Source organism: Oncorhynchus gorbuscha, linkage group LG18 (genome assembly GCF_021184085.1).
Source record: "Oncorhynchus gorbuscha isolate QuinsamMale2020 ecotype Even-year linkage group LG18, OgorEven_v1.0, whole genome shotgun sequence".
Taxonomy (NCBI): domain Eukaryota; kingdom Metazoa; phylum Chordata; class Actinopteri; order Salmoniformes; family Salmonidae; genus Oncorhynchus; species Oncorhynchus gorbuscha.
Window position 1 is genome coordinate 33,924,335 of NC_060190.1, and position 17,073 is coordinate 33,941,407.

Genomic DNA, 17,073 nt, shown 5'->3' on the forward strand with positions numbered 1-17,073 from the left:
GTACTAACCCTGTACTTGTGTGAGCCAGTCAGGCTGGTTGTAGTGTAACTAACCCTGTACTTGTGTGAGCCAGTCAGGCTGGTTGTAGTGCTCGGAGGAGATGGTGAGCGTGTTGAGAAACACCAGGATGATCACCAGCCAATAGAAAGGCACCGATTTCACCGCCACCCGGCACTTTCTGCGGCAGAACCGGTTCCAGCGACGCCAGCGCCGACTGTGAGACAGGAAGTCATGTCAGCAAAAGGAGACGAGTAGGGGCAGGCCGGTGAGGTTTTCATTGATGAAAGAGGGGGGGGGGGGGCGATGGTTAGAGGGGGGTTCGGACATACTGTATAGAAAGTTGGGGTTTAGGCAGGAACTGTATTCAAATAATATCTGAAGAAAACTTAGGAAAGAGAAGTCAATGAACTTTGGGAGAAGGAGAGAACTGCATAGCATGCAGTATACATCACAAAGTGTAAAAACGCTGCATAAGGCTCCAGCTCCTCCAGTTCCCCCCGATGCCCAAGATTACATGCTGACTTGTTTAAAGGGTAGGTGGAGTTGATTTATTACCTGCTGACTCATTAAAGCAGACTCCAGAGATCAGAACAGCACATACAGCAGAGAAACCAAATCGAGCTTCCACGTACATACGGAAATAACAGACGTCACGACTTCATGCAGAGAAATGTACGTTTCACTGAACAGACCGCCGCTGCATGCATCGAGCAAGGACACATGCGAGGCGGTTTTCACTGACCTGAACTTTGACTTTGAAATTTTTTGACTGGAAAAAAATCGAGACGTTTATATTAACGTCAGTTCAGCTTGCTGACTGCAGGATATTCATGAATTTAGTACGAAGCCACATGTCCTATGTACCATTTTTATGACTGAACAGGAGTGGTCTTAGAATGAATCAAACAAAGGTGTATTATTGAAACTCGTTTTATACCAGCGGTTATACCAGCGGGGGGGTTCTCACCAAAAAGGTCCGCAGCACGGTGTCTTCACCTCATCCTCGGCCACGTTCTCTGTGTTCACCGACTCCGTCTCACTGGCTGGTATACTCACTGTGGCAGCAAACAGAGTGCCAGAGTGAATCATACACACACAACCTCTCATGACACACCGTACATCTCTCACACACACACACACACACACACACCAAACAGTACGCAGTCGCACCCTAGGTACCACAACTGTGGTGTGTCAAACACATCCCCGAGAAAATAAACCTCCTTCGTCAACAAATTCCTCAACAAAAGAAAGAACGGTCAAATTACTCCAGGCCTTTATAAGAAAATTCTTGTTTGTTTAAAAAAAACAATGACACAAATTCAGTTTCAAAGGACGATACCTCCCAAAACCAAATCCATCATCAGAATGACAATAGACCGTCTCTAAAGTGTGTACAGTAGGTAGAAAAACAAGAAAGAAAGAAACATCTGAATATCTTTTAATTAACTAACTAACTTATCTAAAATAGTTACTGGTATGGTCATTGTTATCATCACTATGACTTAATGTGCGGTGTTAGAGACAGAAGGAATTTAGCAGTATTGATAACTTTGTTATTTTTTAACTTTGTTATTATGTTTGTCAATTAGCCGTGGCAAAATGCATAGATTTGTAGGAAATTAGCTTAAAAACTGCAAAAATGTATCTCAGTTACAAGGAGAAATGTGTAGAATTGCAGGAAATACTCAAATAAAGACAAACGTTTCTCTTCACCGGACCGTGCCTGTTGCCACGCCCCCTTGCCACACCCACCGCCTAAGCCCATTTCTGATCCAGCACTACAAATTTCATGTGAGAGCACAGTCTGTTTGTGCGAGGGTACGCACGCACTGCTGCTTAGTTTGTCTGAAAGCGTTCTCTTTGAATTTTGAGTGCTCCGGCAGCTCTCTCTCTCTCTGTCTCTCTCTCTCTCTCTCTCTCTCTCTCATAATCTGAATGCTGTTGGATGTAGGGATCTGGGTTTAATCCCGTTTGCCAATTCACATGGAGCCCTTAGCCTAGCTGCTTTAAACTGGGCTGTGCATAGAGAGAGGGCGAGAGGGAAAGTAGTTGAGTACCTGGCATCAACTGGGGAAGTATGTATTACTATTCTGATCCCTGGTGATCCTCATCTGAGTCTGGACTCATTCAGTCAGAAGCAGCAGGAGAGGCTTTATCAAACACTCTGTGCAAATAAGGTATGTTTTTTATTTGTAATAAATTAGCACACATTTCTAAAAACCTGTTTTCGCTTTGTCATTATGGGGTATTGTGTGTAGATTGATGAGGGAATTTCTTTACATTTTTAACCATTTTAGAATAAGGCTGTAACGGAACGAAATGTGGGAAAAGGGGAAGGGGTCTGAATACTTTCCGAAGGCACTGTATACAAAAGGAAAAGCTCGATCAAAAAGACAGGGATTCTCAAACAGAAGGGTCAATCACAATAGCAAAGCACAAGCAGGGGGATGAGGCTGCACACATTACTATATACACAAACACACCAGCTTTCACACACAACTGCAAGCTCACCCACACACACACACACACTTACTTTTTCAATGTGGAAGGGAAAACCAGGGGATTTACCATGAGTGTCGGAGGACTGGCTGAACCACCCAAACCTGCTTCCTTTCTTCTTCTCTGTGAGGTCAGCCAGAGTCACACCTTTATGTGTAAAGCATGCAGGCCCATGCATTCAGACAGCAGCGCGCCACACGGCACAGCAGAGAAACATGGGGGCGAGAATAGGCCTCTATCAAGACGAGATAGAGCAGCACAGTGACAATTCACCACAACAACAGTAACAACAACATCAAAGGTAACAACAACAACAGTAACAACAACAGCATCAACAACAGCAACAGTACAGCTGGCAACAGCGACACTGACTGACAACACCAGCACCACTGACACTGACACCAGTAGGATGGACTGTAGTAGACACTGAAGAGGAGCAGAAGAGGAAGACGGGCAGCTGTTAGTCACATGGCAGGAAGCTAGTGTCTGCAGGCTGGGGGGGTGGTACAGTACAGTACAATACAGATCAGTAGCACTACAATCTATAGTATACGAACATGCTGAAATGCAAATGAACAGCATTTCACATGTACATGTTAGCATAGAGTCTCTCGGGTCATGGCCCCGGACCCGGTGACAGCCACAGAAAAGTCAGCATGACACCTTTCACATGGTTGGCATCGCCAAGGGGATCCATGTTATTATAACCCCTGACCTTCAGCCCAGTGCCAAGCATTCCCAGCACTAGAAGGCAAGTTTCTAAGACTTACTGAAGTTCCTACTACTACCATACCTCCTATCACATTACTATCCAGGCGGTGTTTCTGTTGACGGTGTGTGGATGGAGGCCGTGGTGCTAATTCTGATGGTAAACGCTAGAATGACCAGACTTTACTACGCCTTATTTTCCCGTACGTGAACATATTTGAATATACACTTTTTTTTTTTGACGATCATTTACTATACCTTACTTTACTGAACTTGGTTTAAAGGTTGAAAGACGAAATCCAGTCATTGACTCCAGACTAATTTGGGGCGAAAAGGAGAAACGGACAAGTAAAACAAGTATTTGGAAGCTTGGCAAAGACGTTTGACTAAAATCTCCCTGGTTGGTAAACAGTGGAACTGGGACCGTGTACTGGAAGCTCTGCGGTGTGGAGAGAGAGTACAGGAGAGCTGCAGCTCTAAAGATACACAGTGAAAGAGGTGTGGTTCAACTGTAAAGATACACAGCAAAAGAGGTGTGGTTCAACTAAAGATACACAGCGAAAGAGGTGTGGTTCAACTGTAAAGATACACAGCGAAAGAGGTGTGGTTAAACTCTAAAGATACACAGCGAAAGAGGTGTGGTTCAACTGTAATGATACACAGCGAAAGAGGTGTGGTTCAACTGTAAAGATACACAGCGAAAGAGGTGTGGTTCAACTGTAAAGATACACAGCGAAAGAGGTGTGGTTAAACTCTAAAGATACACAGCGAAAGAGGTGTGGTTCAACTGTAATGATACACAGCGAAAGAGGTGTGGTTCAACTGTAAAGATACACAGCGAAAGAGGTGTGGTTAAACTCTAAAGATACACAGCGAAAGAGGTGTGGTTCAACTGTAAAGATACACAGCGAAAGAGGTGTGGTTCAACTCTAAAGATACACAGTGAAAGAGGTGTGGTTCAACTCTAAAGCTTGGCACGTTTTAGGGGAAAGGGGGGGTGAGCGATGTAGTAGTGTAGTGCTGCTCACTGGTTGATAGGGAGGGGTGGAGAGAGATACTGATACTGATAGCTGTATGAATGGGTAGTAGCAGTTTCGCTGTGTCTGCTCTGCATCATGTGCTGCTTAAATAAAGAGGATTTTGGATTGCGGTCTTTTATCTGTAATGTGATGTATCCCTGTTCTCCCTCCTCAGCCTAACTCAACTGGTACACAGAGAGCTCGGCACCCATCGCTAAGGTGTGAACTGAGGAAGGCTATGATAATAGAGCATGCAAGTGTGTGTGCACTAGTGTGCGAGTGTGTGCGAGCGAGTGTGAGTGTGCAATATTTTAGTGTGTGTGTGTGGATTTAACAGTAACCCTGAACACAGAATTACAGTATGTGGTCAATTAGGGCGACTGGACTGGGAAATACCAGATATTCACACTGGAAACCTTCAGTAGCTCCTCAACATGACGCTGTGGACTCTCTCGGTCTTCTGTTGTACACAGGTACACTCACTGGCACCGTGTGTGTTTTAGGGTAGTGTGCGTGTGTCAAATCCAATACATTTTTAGTCGTCTCGTGCACATATTCGTGTGTGCATTCGCGAGTGCACACGTTCATGCGCGTTTTAGGGAAGCGCATGTGCGCAGGTCCGCGCGTGCGTCGTAGGGTGCTTACGGTTGCGTTTGCCCTCCTCGTAGCCCTCCTCGTCCTCGTTCTCTGGATCGATGTCCTCGGCCTGAGTGATCCAGTCCAGGTAGCCCTTGAGGTCCTCATCCAGCTGTTGCTTCTCTCTCAGTTTCTGAAAGTCTCCACGAGCTTTGGCCTTCTCTCTCTCCTTGGAGAACTCTCTGCGGGCACACACAGAGAACACACACGCAGAACACACATGCAGTTACACACACGGTAGAGTACGCATGCGCACAAAATCACACACAAAACACACACTCGGACTCAATAACGGTTCATTTCACACAATGCCTCGCCTAACACAATTTGTATACAGACTGTTGTACAGTAAGTTCTTGGGGTGAACATTTAAATGTTTTTAAAAAAATGTTATGGGATGTTTTACTCCCTTATTATACCAAAAATCTGAAAAAAAAGAGAAATGTATTACAAGTAATGAGTAATGGGGTATACTGCTTCATTTCATTTCATTTTTGTGACCTGCGTCTTTTCACCAATGTATGTTAAAATAAATAATTTAGATCCAATAATAAAAACAGATGAACAGTTCTACGACTCAACATCAAGAATCAACAATGTGCCTGCCTTGACAAAAAATGCTGAGTGATACGGCTTTTTACAATTATAGTTCAGGGCTCTACGCTGATATTTTTTACAAGGAGTAGCCTACATGATGTGTTTCTAAGTAGAAATATAGAAGCACACAAATACATCTAGGATTACAATGACTAAAAGTTCATGAATAAACGTTTTTGGGAATGACCCATGCCAGGGGCCTCCCATTAGGCAAGATTAGGCAGCTGCCTGTGGCAGCACTTGAATTTGGGGCGGCATTTTGACAATTGTGTGGTCGCACCAGGCCTAGCCACACCTCCAAACAATGCCAGGGAAGACCCTACTATCTTGGACCCAGACCCGTCCCCGATGACAGTGGTGGTGCTGCTGCTAAATTCGGCTCCCAGACAAAAAACATAAGATCCCTGTGAGTGGCCAAAATATACGAATGGATCTTTACAGGATATGTTAGTGCAGGCTGGGCCACATCAGGATAAGGAGGGGCTAAGAGATGAGGAAAGATGAGGGGCTAAGAAAGTGGCCCACTACAAAAGGAGGATGGCGAACGGAGAGAGAGTGGAGAGACCATGGCTTGTGTCACGCCCTGACCTTAGAGATTTTTATGTCTCTATTTTGGTTTGGCCAGGGTATGTTTTGGGTGGGCATTCTATGTTAATGTTTTGTATTTCTTTGTTTTGGCCGGGTATGGTTCTCAATCAGGGACAGCTGTCTAACCATACTTAGGTAGCCTTTTCCCACCTGTGTATTGTGGGTTGTTTTCTGTTTTGTGTCTGCACCTGACAGAACTGTTTCGTTTCGTTCCATTTTGTTATTTTGCCTCAGTGTTCAGTTTAAATAAATGCTGAACCTGGTTCTCTCTGTTGCAGCATCGTGTTGTTTGGAGGCGGCTGAGATTTTTAACACCATCCAAGAGATTTATACATTTTTTATCTGGATCTACACATCGCTGGGACGTGCTGAAAGAGCAGGTAAAAGATAGACTCACAGTGAGACCTCTCAGCACCACGAGATGGGAGAGCAGTGAATCATGTGCGTTACCAACTCGGGGAGATTTATGATGCCCTGTTTGATCTCCACCGACACCAAGCTCACAGACAGCTGTGGTGCTAAAACAAGTTTGGCGGCAATGCAAACAATTTTGGCTTCATGTGCCAGTGGTCATTTGGTATGACATCTTGTTCGAAGTCAACATCATCAGTAAGAGTTTGCTGGCAGTGAGTTTGAACCTTTCACTAGTAGTGGCTGAACTGAACTCAACCAGGGCTGGTGCATTAGCAAGCGCAAAATAGTTGGTTATTGAGCCCTGTTTCACAGTGCAGCCCACTGTCCGTCCCAGGAAGAAAAGGTATCTGTTTCGCTACGAGGGTGAGGACGAGCCCGTGACTGACCCTCAGCAGAAATTCAAAGTACATTTATTTCATCTTGATTCTGCTATCCAGTCCATCAACGGGCTCTTTACGCAGCTTTGAAGAGCACAGCAGTGTTTTCAGCATTGGGTACAACATTCCCACCATCTAGGACATGGACACTGCAGCGCTTACCAGGGACTGCGCAACACTGGAGAGGACCCTTACGCACAGGGATTCCAGAGGCATCGAAGCAAATGATCTGTGTAATGAGCTCAAAGTCTTGAGCAGGAGACTGGACAGTGAGGCACAATCACTCGACGTACATATCCAGACACCAAATGGCCTTTTTGTATCCCAATGCCTTTGTTGCCCTGAGAGTTCTTCTCACAGTCCCTGTGACAGTGGCAAGTGGAGTGCACATTCTCCAAGCTCAGACACATCAAAAACTACCTGCGCTCTACTATGAATCAAGAGAGACACTCAATGGACTCGCCGCCATATCAATTGAGCACGAGTTGTCTTATGAGATCAACCTCCAACAAGCATGTAGGGGCGGCAGGGTAGCCTAGTGGTTAGAGCGTTGGACTAGTAACCGAAAGGTTGCAAGTTCGAATCCCCGAGCCGACAAGGTACAAATCTGTCGTTCTGCCCCTGAACAGGCAGTTAACCCACTGTTCCTAGGCCGTCATTGAAAATAAGAATTTGTTCTTAACTGACTTGCCTAGTAAAAAAATACAAATATATGCACATGCTTTTGCTGCCAGGAAAGCCAGGCGAGTCAACTTTTCTTTGAACGAAAGGTAAGTGTTGATCATACATTTGCATTAATTTGTAAGATTACTCAATTATCTATCGCCCGTTTACTTTGTATTCTTTAGATTTAAATAGACTGCATCCTAATCTCTCTCTCTCTCTCCCCCCTCTTTCTTCGTCTCTCTCAGACAATTTGATTTCAGGACCATGGACAGCAACAGAGAGAACACATCACTGACTGCAATGCAGCACCACAGCAGAGGAAAGAGGCCACTCTAAGTGGAGACAAAATAAATAATATATAATATAATATATGCCATTTAGCAGACGCTTTTATCCAAAGCGACTTACAGTCATGTGTGCATACATTCTACGTGTGGGTGGTCCCGGGGATCGAACCCACTACCCTGGCGTTACAAGCGCCATGCTCTACCAACTGAGCTACAGAAGGACTGTCGAAGTTGTTATACAATCAACTTTGACATGTAAATAAACTAAATTTATGGGCATAAATAATCATCGAATTACATACATAATTGGAGCCTATTTCTTCCTATTCCAAAAAATAAATGATAAGCCTACCTGTTTGATAGACACAATTATTATATCCATAGATACTGTCGCATGCACAGTATCTGGGAAGGGCTTGGTGTGTTTGGTTAAAACCAGGGCTCGAATTGAGTGAGGGTATCACATACCCTTTGTTAAAGAAAAGGGCAAAAAGCTTTATATTTGGAAATAAATACATAAAACATATGCAGACTATATTAAGTTTTCTGTAATAATGCTTAACTCGGTGATGCCTTGTGGTAGAAACAAGTGCAAAAATGCCCGCAAAAGACGTGACTCCAATGCATATGGGGATATATTGATTTCTCTCTATGACAATCTGAAGCTGAGCTGTAGCCTATAATATTCGAGGGGATGAAACAAATGTACTTTGCTATTCTGTCCCTATTCATTTGAGCATTTATCTTCCTGAAGAGAGAAGATGTTTCGTTAATCCCAGGCACCTCTTCGTGAAGCACTTCTGTTGCTGGGTTATACAACATTTTTCGGCGTCGACAGAGCCTCTGGAAAGGTATCTTTTGAAAGTGACATGCTTAGATTTCATAAGTTTTGCGTGGTCCTTCTGTAGCTCAGTTGGTAGAGCATGGCGCTTGTAACGCCAGGGTAGTGGGTTCGATCCCCGGGACCACCCATACGTAGAATGTATGCACACATGACTGTAAGTCGCTTTGGATAAAAGCGTCTGCTAAATGGCATATATATATAAGGATGTCTAAAATGTTATTATTTGCCAAGACACTCTGGTTTGCCATTGAGAAATATGGTAAAAATGCCCATTTCTCTGTCCATTGTTTCGCCAAGGGAGGCAGAACGTCCAGGGCCGGCCCTGATCCATGCTCAATCAAGCACAATCATTAGGTGAGACAAAAATATGTGTGGGCCGTTACCGTGGTTAGACTGCGATGTCTTCCTAGCAGCAGATAGTTGCAGCAAAACTCAAAAATTCAAACAAAAAAAAACCAACCTAGCAAATGAAATCATATCGCATGTGAACAAAACTTTGTATCTGGCCAAGAAACACGAACGCAAAGTCACACTTGAGTAACTACCACCAACTTCTACATGTGGGTTTTGGAGTCAAAAAAAGTCTCCCAAATGCTGTGTGACCATCCGCCAACGTGGCTGGTGAGAGATCCATTGTTACCTGCCAAATACGGAATCTACCTGCATTTGGCGGGTGTTCATTTCCAACCCTGTCGTTCACATTTGGAACATAGCCGAAAACCAATGTAATCACAAAGAGGAAAAAATTAAAAATTTAACTAGGATTGGCCAATATATGAATAAATCGAATATCGTGACATTTGACTTTGTCAATATATAGTGAAGTGCAATGCGATATATCATGTGTAAGATACTTGAACTTTACAAATATAAATGCAGCAGTTTAATCAGTTAGGTTGTATCAATATGAATGTTAGCCTGTTAGGGATGATGCAGAATGTAATCCCAGTGCAGGAACATCAATCAGCGGAAATTTCAGAGCGCCACCTATAGTTTTCGATAAAACTCAAACTTTCATTAAAACACACATGCAAGGTACTGAATTAAAGCTACACTCGTTGTGAATCTAGCCACCGAGTCAGATTTGTAAAATGCTTTTCGGCGAAAGCATAAGAAGCTATTATCTGATAGCATGCACCCCCCTAAATACCAGAACGTCACCTAAACAACAGATTTTGCGGTAGCCGGCGCTACACAAAACGCAGAAATAAAATATAAAACATTCATTACCTTTGACGAACTTCTCTGTTGGCACTCCTATATGTTCCATAAACATCACAATTGGGTCTTTTTCCCGATTAAATCCGTCATTGTATACCCAAAATGTCATTTCATGAAGGCCGGTCTGATCCAGGAAAATTCCGCTTTACAAGACGCAACGTCACTTTTTAAAATTACAAAAGTTGCCTATAAACTTTTACAAATCACTTCAAACTACTTTTCTAAACCAACTTTAGGTATTAATAAACGTTAATAATCTATCAAATTGATCACGGGGCGATCTGTATTCGATAGCAGCAAGTCTTGAAATCAACCTCCATGTTTTCACTTTCATAACATCCTGCGGTGAGCCCCAAGACAGGAAGTGCCTATACGTCATCTAACCAAAGATAAAGCAGCCATAAAATGCCAGTACTGGCAACTATTATTCTACAATGTATAAAACAGTAAAAATAAAGAAATCCTTGAATGAGTAGGTGTCCAAACATTTGACTGGTACGTTCGTGTGGAAGCTGTAGGCATTGTAATGGAATCCTCGTTTCTTTTCTGTCGCCTTAGACAATATATTGACTGGCGGATGAATATTTTTTTTGTGTTTTTGGTGAACAGTTTTCCCTGGGATTTTTACTCCTAAACACGTTCTGTTATAGCCACAGACTTCAGAATGTTTTCTATACACACATACTTATCATATGCATATACTATATTCCTGGAATGAGTAGCAGGACGTTGAAATGTTGCGCAATTTTTTACAAAAAGCTGCGAAAATTTGCATCATCCCTAACAGGTCAAACTCTCTTATCTAGAGCAATTAGGATTAACTGCCTTGCTCAAGGGCACATCGGCAGGGTTTTCCTAGTAGTCGGCTCAGGGATTCAAACCAGTGACCTTTCGGTTACTGGCCCAATGATCTTAACCACTAGGCTACCTGCCGCCCTCAATCAATATGCTGAATATGTTGAAGCCATACTAAGATTATTTAATGAGAATGTGACTATAATATAGTAAATATGCAAAAAACTATGCAGAGTCTGGAATAATCTAGTCATTAACGGTGCAAAACTATTATATCATACTGGCAGCTGGCAAGTGTCTTCACTGACATGTTCAACCTATCCCTGCCCCGGTCTGTAATACCAACTTGTTTCAACCAGACCACCATAGTTCCCCTGCCCAAAAACACCATGGTAACCGGCCTCACATCTATAGCCATGAAATCCTTTGGAACGGCTGGTCATGGCTCACATCAACACCATCATCCCAGACACCTAGGTCCCACTCAAATACGCATATCAGCCCAACAGATGATCCAATCTCTATTGCACACAGACCTGGACAAAAGGAATACTGTAGCTGTCGTCAATGAATACTGTAGGCATGCTGTAGGTAGGCAAAAACACATTCGTCACACTGATCATCAAAACGGGGCCCTTCAGGGGTGTGTGCTTAGTCCCCTCCCGTACTCCCTGTTCACTCATGACTGTGTGGCCGCGCATGACTCCAACACCATCATCAAGTTTGCCGATGACATGACGGTGGTAGGAATGATCACCAATGATGATGAGACAGCCTATAGGGAGGAGGTCAGAGACATGGCAGTATTGTGCAAGGACAACAACCTCTCCCTCAATGTCAGTAAGACCACGGATCTGACCGTGGACTACTGGAAACTGATCACACATCACTAAGGAATTAACATGGACCACACACACCCACACAGTTGTGAAGAGGGTACAACAGCACCTCTTGCCCCTCAGGAATCTGAAAAGATTTGGTGTAACCAGTGTGAAATAGCTAGCTAGTTAGCGGTGCGTACTGGTTGCATTTCAGTCGGTGACAACCTTGAAGTAGTTGTTTCTCTTGCTCAGAAATGAGCTGCGGCTTTTGTGGAGCGATAGGTAACAATGTTTTGTTGTCAATGTTTTGTTGTCGTGTTCCGAGGGTCCCTGTTCAGAGGGACGGAAGCACTACTGTTAGATTGACATGGGCCCTCAAATCCTCAAAAATTTCAACAGCTGCACCATTGAGAGCATCTTGACTGGCTGCATCACCGCTTGGTAAGGCAACGGCAAGGCACCCGCCCGCATGGAGCTACAGAGGATGGTGAGTACGGCCCAGTACATCACTGGGGCCCAGTTCCCAGTTGTCCCGAACCTCTATGCCAGGCGGTGTCAGAGGAAGGCCCAAAAAATGGTCAAAGACTTCTGCCACCAAAGCCATAGACTGTTCTCTCTGCTACCACATGGCAAGCGGAGCCATTTCAACAAGTCTGGAACCAACAGGACCCTGAACAGCTTCTACCCCCAAGCCATAAGACTGCTAAACCATACCGCTAAATAGATAACCAAATGGCTACCAGGACTACCTGCATTTCTGCTCTCTTGCACTTACATACACCCACACCCACATAACATGCGCACACATGCATACTGATGCCACACACACACATACACACTTTCACACTCACCACACACACTGCTACTTCTGTCTATTATTTATCCTGTTGCCTTGTCACTTTACCCCTACCTATACGTGCCTAGCTACCTCAATCACACTATACGTGCTTGTTTTGTCACATAAACTGAAATTAGGCGAAATGCATAGCGATTTCTGCACAGAGCTGCTTTAACTCTGCATTGTTGGAAAATGACTTGTACGTAAGCATTTGTTTTACTGTTAGTCTACACCTGTTGTTTACGAAGCATTTGACAAATAAAACATATAACATTGCGATAGTTGGAGTAGCATGTCGTAGAAGAAACAAATATCGCCCAACCATAAACTCAACAAATACCTAATGCAGCAACGCTGTCATGTTCGTTGAAGGAGATCTGCATCTTTCAAATCATTTGCCAAAGGATATAAAGCGCTCCGCAAGTCATCGTCGTTAACAGTTGGGAAAATGGCAGAGAGTGAGAAAGAGAAGCGACAGCAGCGATGTCCGGCATGGCAATACTTTGAGAAGTTAAGTAAGTAGGTGAAATGCAATCTTGGCGAAGTGGAAATGAGCTATAGTGGCAGTACAGGTGCAATGCTTAACCACCTGAAAGGGAGGCACCTTGAGACCCAAACTGTTGCTAGCAGCAGTGCAGGCCTCCGAACAAGAGACAATAGACTGGGTCTTCACAGGAAAGAAGTACGATAAAGGACGTTGTGAGGAAGCCACAGCGCTGATTACAGAAACGATTGTAGTTGATATGCAGCCATTGTCAATGGTAGAGGATGCCGGCTTCAATGCCCTGATGGAGAAAATGTACAATGATTGCTCTGCAAGTACAAAGCGCGAGCTCTCCAACAGCTCATACAGTGGTGTTAATAACAACAGATGGACAGACCTCGATGAATATACAGTCATGCATCATTGCAACGAGCCATCACATTGATGAGGAGTGGGACATGAAGTCCCATGTACTGACCACTGAGAGCATGGAGGAGAGAAACACAGCAGAGAACCTAAAAACGGCATTAACTACCATCGTTGCTGAGTGGGTGGGGTGGCATATCTGGTAACCATGACTACGGTAGATTAAACTGCATTGCCCCCTAGCAGTCATACGCAGGGCCATATCTGCATTTCAAATGCACATGTAATTGTATGATTTTTTTATTTATTTTTAAACAATTTTAAAAATATATTTTATTTGTTTAATTATTATTATTATTATTTAAATTTTTCGTTTTCATGGTCACATGTAATTGTATTATTTTTTTCTTATCGTTTAAACAGATATTTCTTTTTTATGTTTTTTATTATTATTCTGATTATTATTTATTTTATCTCATTTATATGGTCACTAAAATAAGCACCCAGAGTAGAATTTATTCTTAACTGACTTGCAGAGTTAAATAAAGTTTAAATAAAAAAAATATTTAAAAAATGGTGGTTCTCAGAATGTTCCCAGAGGCATGTGTTTGCAAAGGCCTGCTAAATACTCATGATAGAACTTTCTGGAAGCCAAAAGGTTTTAGCGGGAGAGGATATAACATGCAATGAATGTGAATATAACACGTCCACGTCACAATTATTGTATACATTGGAAATTGACACGTCAATGTGTAAAAACAAACGTTCATTTAGCTGTTCTGATTTGCCCAGCGGGTCTTGTTCCGACATAAGTTGCTACTCGAATAATCAGTCCCATTCATAACATATTACAGTACGACATACGAATGCCTATAATCATCTACAATTACTATACGTCACACTCAACTCCACACCTCAAGCAAAACTTCACAGTTCCCAAAAAATTATACACAGCGTTTAAAAAAAAAAAAGTATATGGCTTAAGAGAAGGGGTCATAACCCAGGAACATTGCCAACCACCAACGGAACCCTCTAAGAAAGAGCACGCATCCTCTGAGTGCTGCTGGCCATAGACTAGCGAGTATTATAAACTAACACCTCACCCCCACTAACACGCTTCCTCCCCCACTGCAGGGGAATGGAAGCGGCAGTAGATACTGGAGCGAGAGAGCTTAGTGAAGTGCGAGGAATGAGATTAATTTCCTCTCTCGGGAGTTTGGGTGGTAGTGGTGATGGCGGGGGTTGGGGTGGGTGGGGGTAACGGCTCCCTTCGCTGTCGGTTGCCGTAGCGAGGAAACGCAATGCAAAACGAATGAGAGGTCAACAAAGGTTATGCTTGTGGTGGCCAGGGCAGTGAAACAGCATCAGTCTGATTTTAATTGTGTTGTATTACCAGTGACTGAGTATCGCCGTACCTGTTATCTGTCTCTCGGAGACTTTCTCACCATTCCCCAACAACATACAAAGCAAGCCACTCCATGGTCTTTCACTTGTCTCACCCCGCATAGCACACGCACTGTACACAGCGCACACACACACACTGCAGAGCACACAGCACCCTCAGCCGATTACCCACTCAGCACACCAAGCACAAGGTTAAGCATGAAAAAGGAGCCCAGAATGATTCGACTAACAAAGAAGACGGTGGGCCCAAAGCAGCAGGTTACCAGACAGACAGACGTACAGGCAGACAGACGTAGAGAGAAAGACAGACAGACAGACAGACAGACAGACAGGCAGACAGACAGACAGGCAGGCAGACAGGCAGGCAGGCAGGCAGACAGACAGACAGACAGACAGACAGACAGACAGACAGACAGACAGACAGACAGACAGACAGACAGACAGACAGACAGACAGACAGACAGACAGACAGACAGACAGACAGACAGACAGACAGACAGACAGACACGTACAGAAAGATGTAGAGAGAAAGACACAGACATAGAGAAAGACAGACAGACAGACAGACCTGTATGCGACCAGAGTAGCAGGTTATCAAAAAGACAGAGAGAGAGAGAGAGAGAGAGAGAGAGAGAGAGAGAGAGAGAGAGAGAGAGAGAGAGAGAGAGAGAGAGAGAGAGAGAGAGAGAGGTGTCTTACCCGCTCAACACTCCCAGAACCAGGTTCAAAACAAAGAAGGAGCCGAAGATGACCAGAGATACAAAGTAGACCCATGGAAGCTCTAGACCCATAGCGTCATTCATCTGGAGGAGCATCCGTCACCAGAGACAGAGAAGAATGGAGAAGAATGGGGAGAAGAAGAAGAAGAAGAAAGGGGAGGAAGAGAAAGAGAATAACGTGGATAGTCAGAGGTAGAGACAGGTGAGAAAAAACGTTTGCTAAGACTGCAAGACGAAGTTGAAAAACCCTCTTTACAGTTGAGAGTGAGAGAAAAAGGTGAGGGAAGGTTCTGGGACTCCGATATATAGAGAAAGTCTTGACTGAACCTTTAATCATTTGAATGTCAGTCACATCCGGGCCTAATGACTAATCTTCTGACACATCAGCTCTCAAAGGGAGTGAGCGGGTCAAAGTTCAAACGGAGACCACACGGGGAGTGCAGAGGGCACATACGATTTGAAAAGAATTGAACTACATCGTTGGGAAAGAACTTGTAAGTCAGCATTTCACTGTAAGGTCCATCGCACCTGTTGTATTCGGCCGCATGTGACAAACGCAATTTGACTTGATATGACCTCTATGATGGAGAGCCTCACCCAGTAGAGCACGTCCGTCCAGCCTTCCATGGTGATACACTGGAACACGGTCAGCATGGCGAACAGGAAGTTGTCAAAGTTGGTGATGCCGTCATTGGGGCCGTGCCAGCCCTCCCTGCACTCGGTGCCATTGATGGGACACTGGCGCCCGTGCCCTGAGATCGCACATGGAGCCGGCTCATCCTCCGCTATCATGCCTACAGAGAGAGGGGGGGGGGTCAGCCGGAAAGAGAGAGACTGAAACCACAAATGCAATAGTCATGTACACACACACAGATGGTAAGATGCACGCACGCACGCACCCACACACGCTCTTACCTGTGCTGGGGAAGAAGCAGGTAGCGTGCATTTTACCAATGAAGAGCTCAAGGCCGATGATGGCGTAGATGATGATGACAAACAGGACCAGCAGGGCGATGTGGAGGAGAGGAACCATGGCTTTAATTATGGAGTTCAACACAACCTGTAAACCTACAGAGAGTCAAACATTCGTGTTAGAGAAGGACGACATAGCTAGCTGTTTGTGCGTGCGTGTGTTACGAGTAATACGCTCTTGAATCCAGACCACATATCTCCCTGGTGACGGGGGTAACGAGTCTCACCTCACATCTCCTGTCTTTACCATTACTTGAATTATTATTATTATAAATGTTTAACTTCTTGGACGTAGAAATCATTTCCCAAGTATTGCCACGCATAAATAGAGGCATATGTGATCGTATCCCAATGTAATCAGGGTTTGAAATGATTCCATTTCTACAATAATATGTCATATGAGATCTGCGCGTAAAACATTTACATTTGACATTTGTCATTTAGCAGATGCTCTTATCCAGAGCGACATACAGTAAGTGCATTCATCTTAAGATAGCTAGGTGAGACAATCACATATCACAATGAAATATACAGGATACGAACATTCCATTCCAGCTAAACAATGGATATATAGCGTCATTTTTAAATCTAATACTCATACACATCTAAAATCTATGAATGAAAAATCTGAAAATAGTAATATATTGCACATGCATGAATAATCAAGAAATGTATCTTATTTAACCAGAAGGGGACTAGGGTTCCAATTTTGGAACACCCCCCCCCCCCCCCCCCACGTTCAGCTGGAAGGTGGCGCATGGAACGCAAAAATATTCCTAAAAATATTTAACCTCCACACATTAACAAGTCCAATG

The 17,073-nt window shown here is 43.9% G+C and overlaps 1 protein-coding gene across 1 annotated transcript in view; it reads right to left on the reverse strand.

The window, feature by feature from the left end:
• The window catches only part of LOC124004142 (voltage-dependent L-type calcium channel subunit alpha-1D-like), a 72,449-nt gene that overhangs the window by 9,262 nt on the left and 46,114 nt on the right, over positions 1-17,073 (reverse strand). The window contains exons 6-13 of the mRNA XM_046312925.1: positions 16,202-16,354; positions 15,884-16,080; positions 15,267-15,370; positions 4,875-5,047; positions 2,572-2,649; positions 968-1,055; positions 743-769; positions 60-214 (exon numbers count right to left, since the gene is read on the reverse strand). Coding sequence (XP_046168881.1) covers positions 60-214; positions 743-769; positions 968-1,055; positions 2,572-2,649; positions 4,875-5,047; positions 15,267-15,370; positions 15,884-16,080; positions 16,202-16,354 — 975 coding nt within the window. The remainder of the gene's footprint in view (positions 1-59; positions 215-742; positions 770-967; positions 1,056-2,571; positions 2,650-4,874; positions 5,048-15,266; positions 15,371-15,883; positions 16,081-16,201; positions 16,355-17,073) is intronic.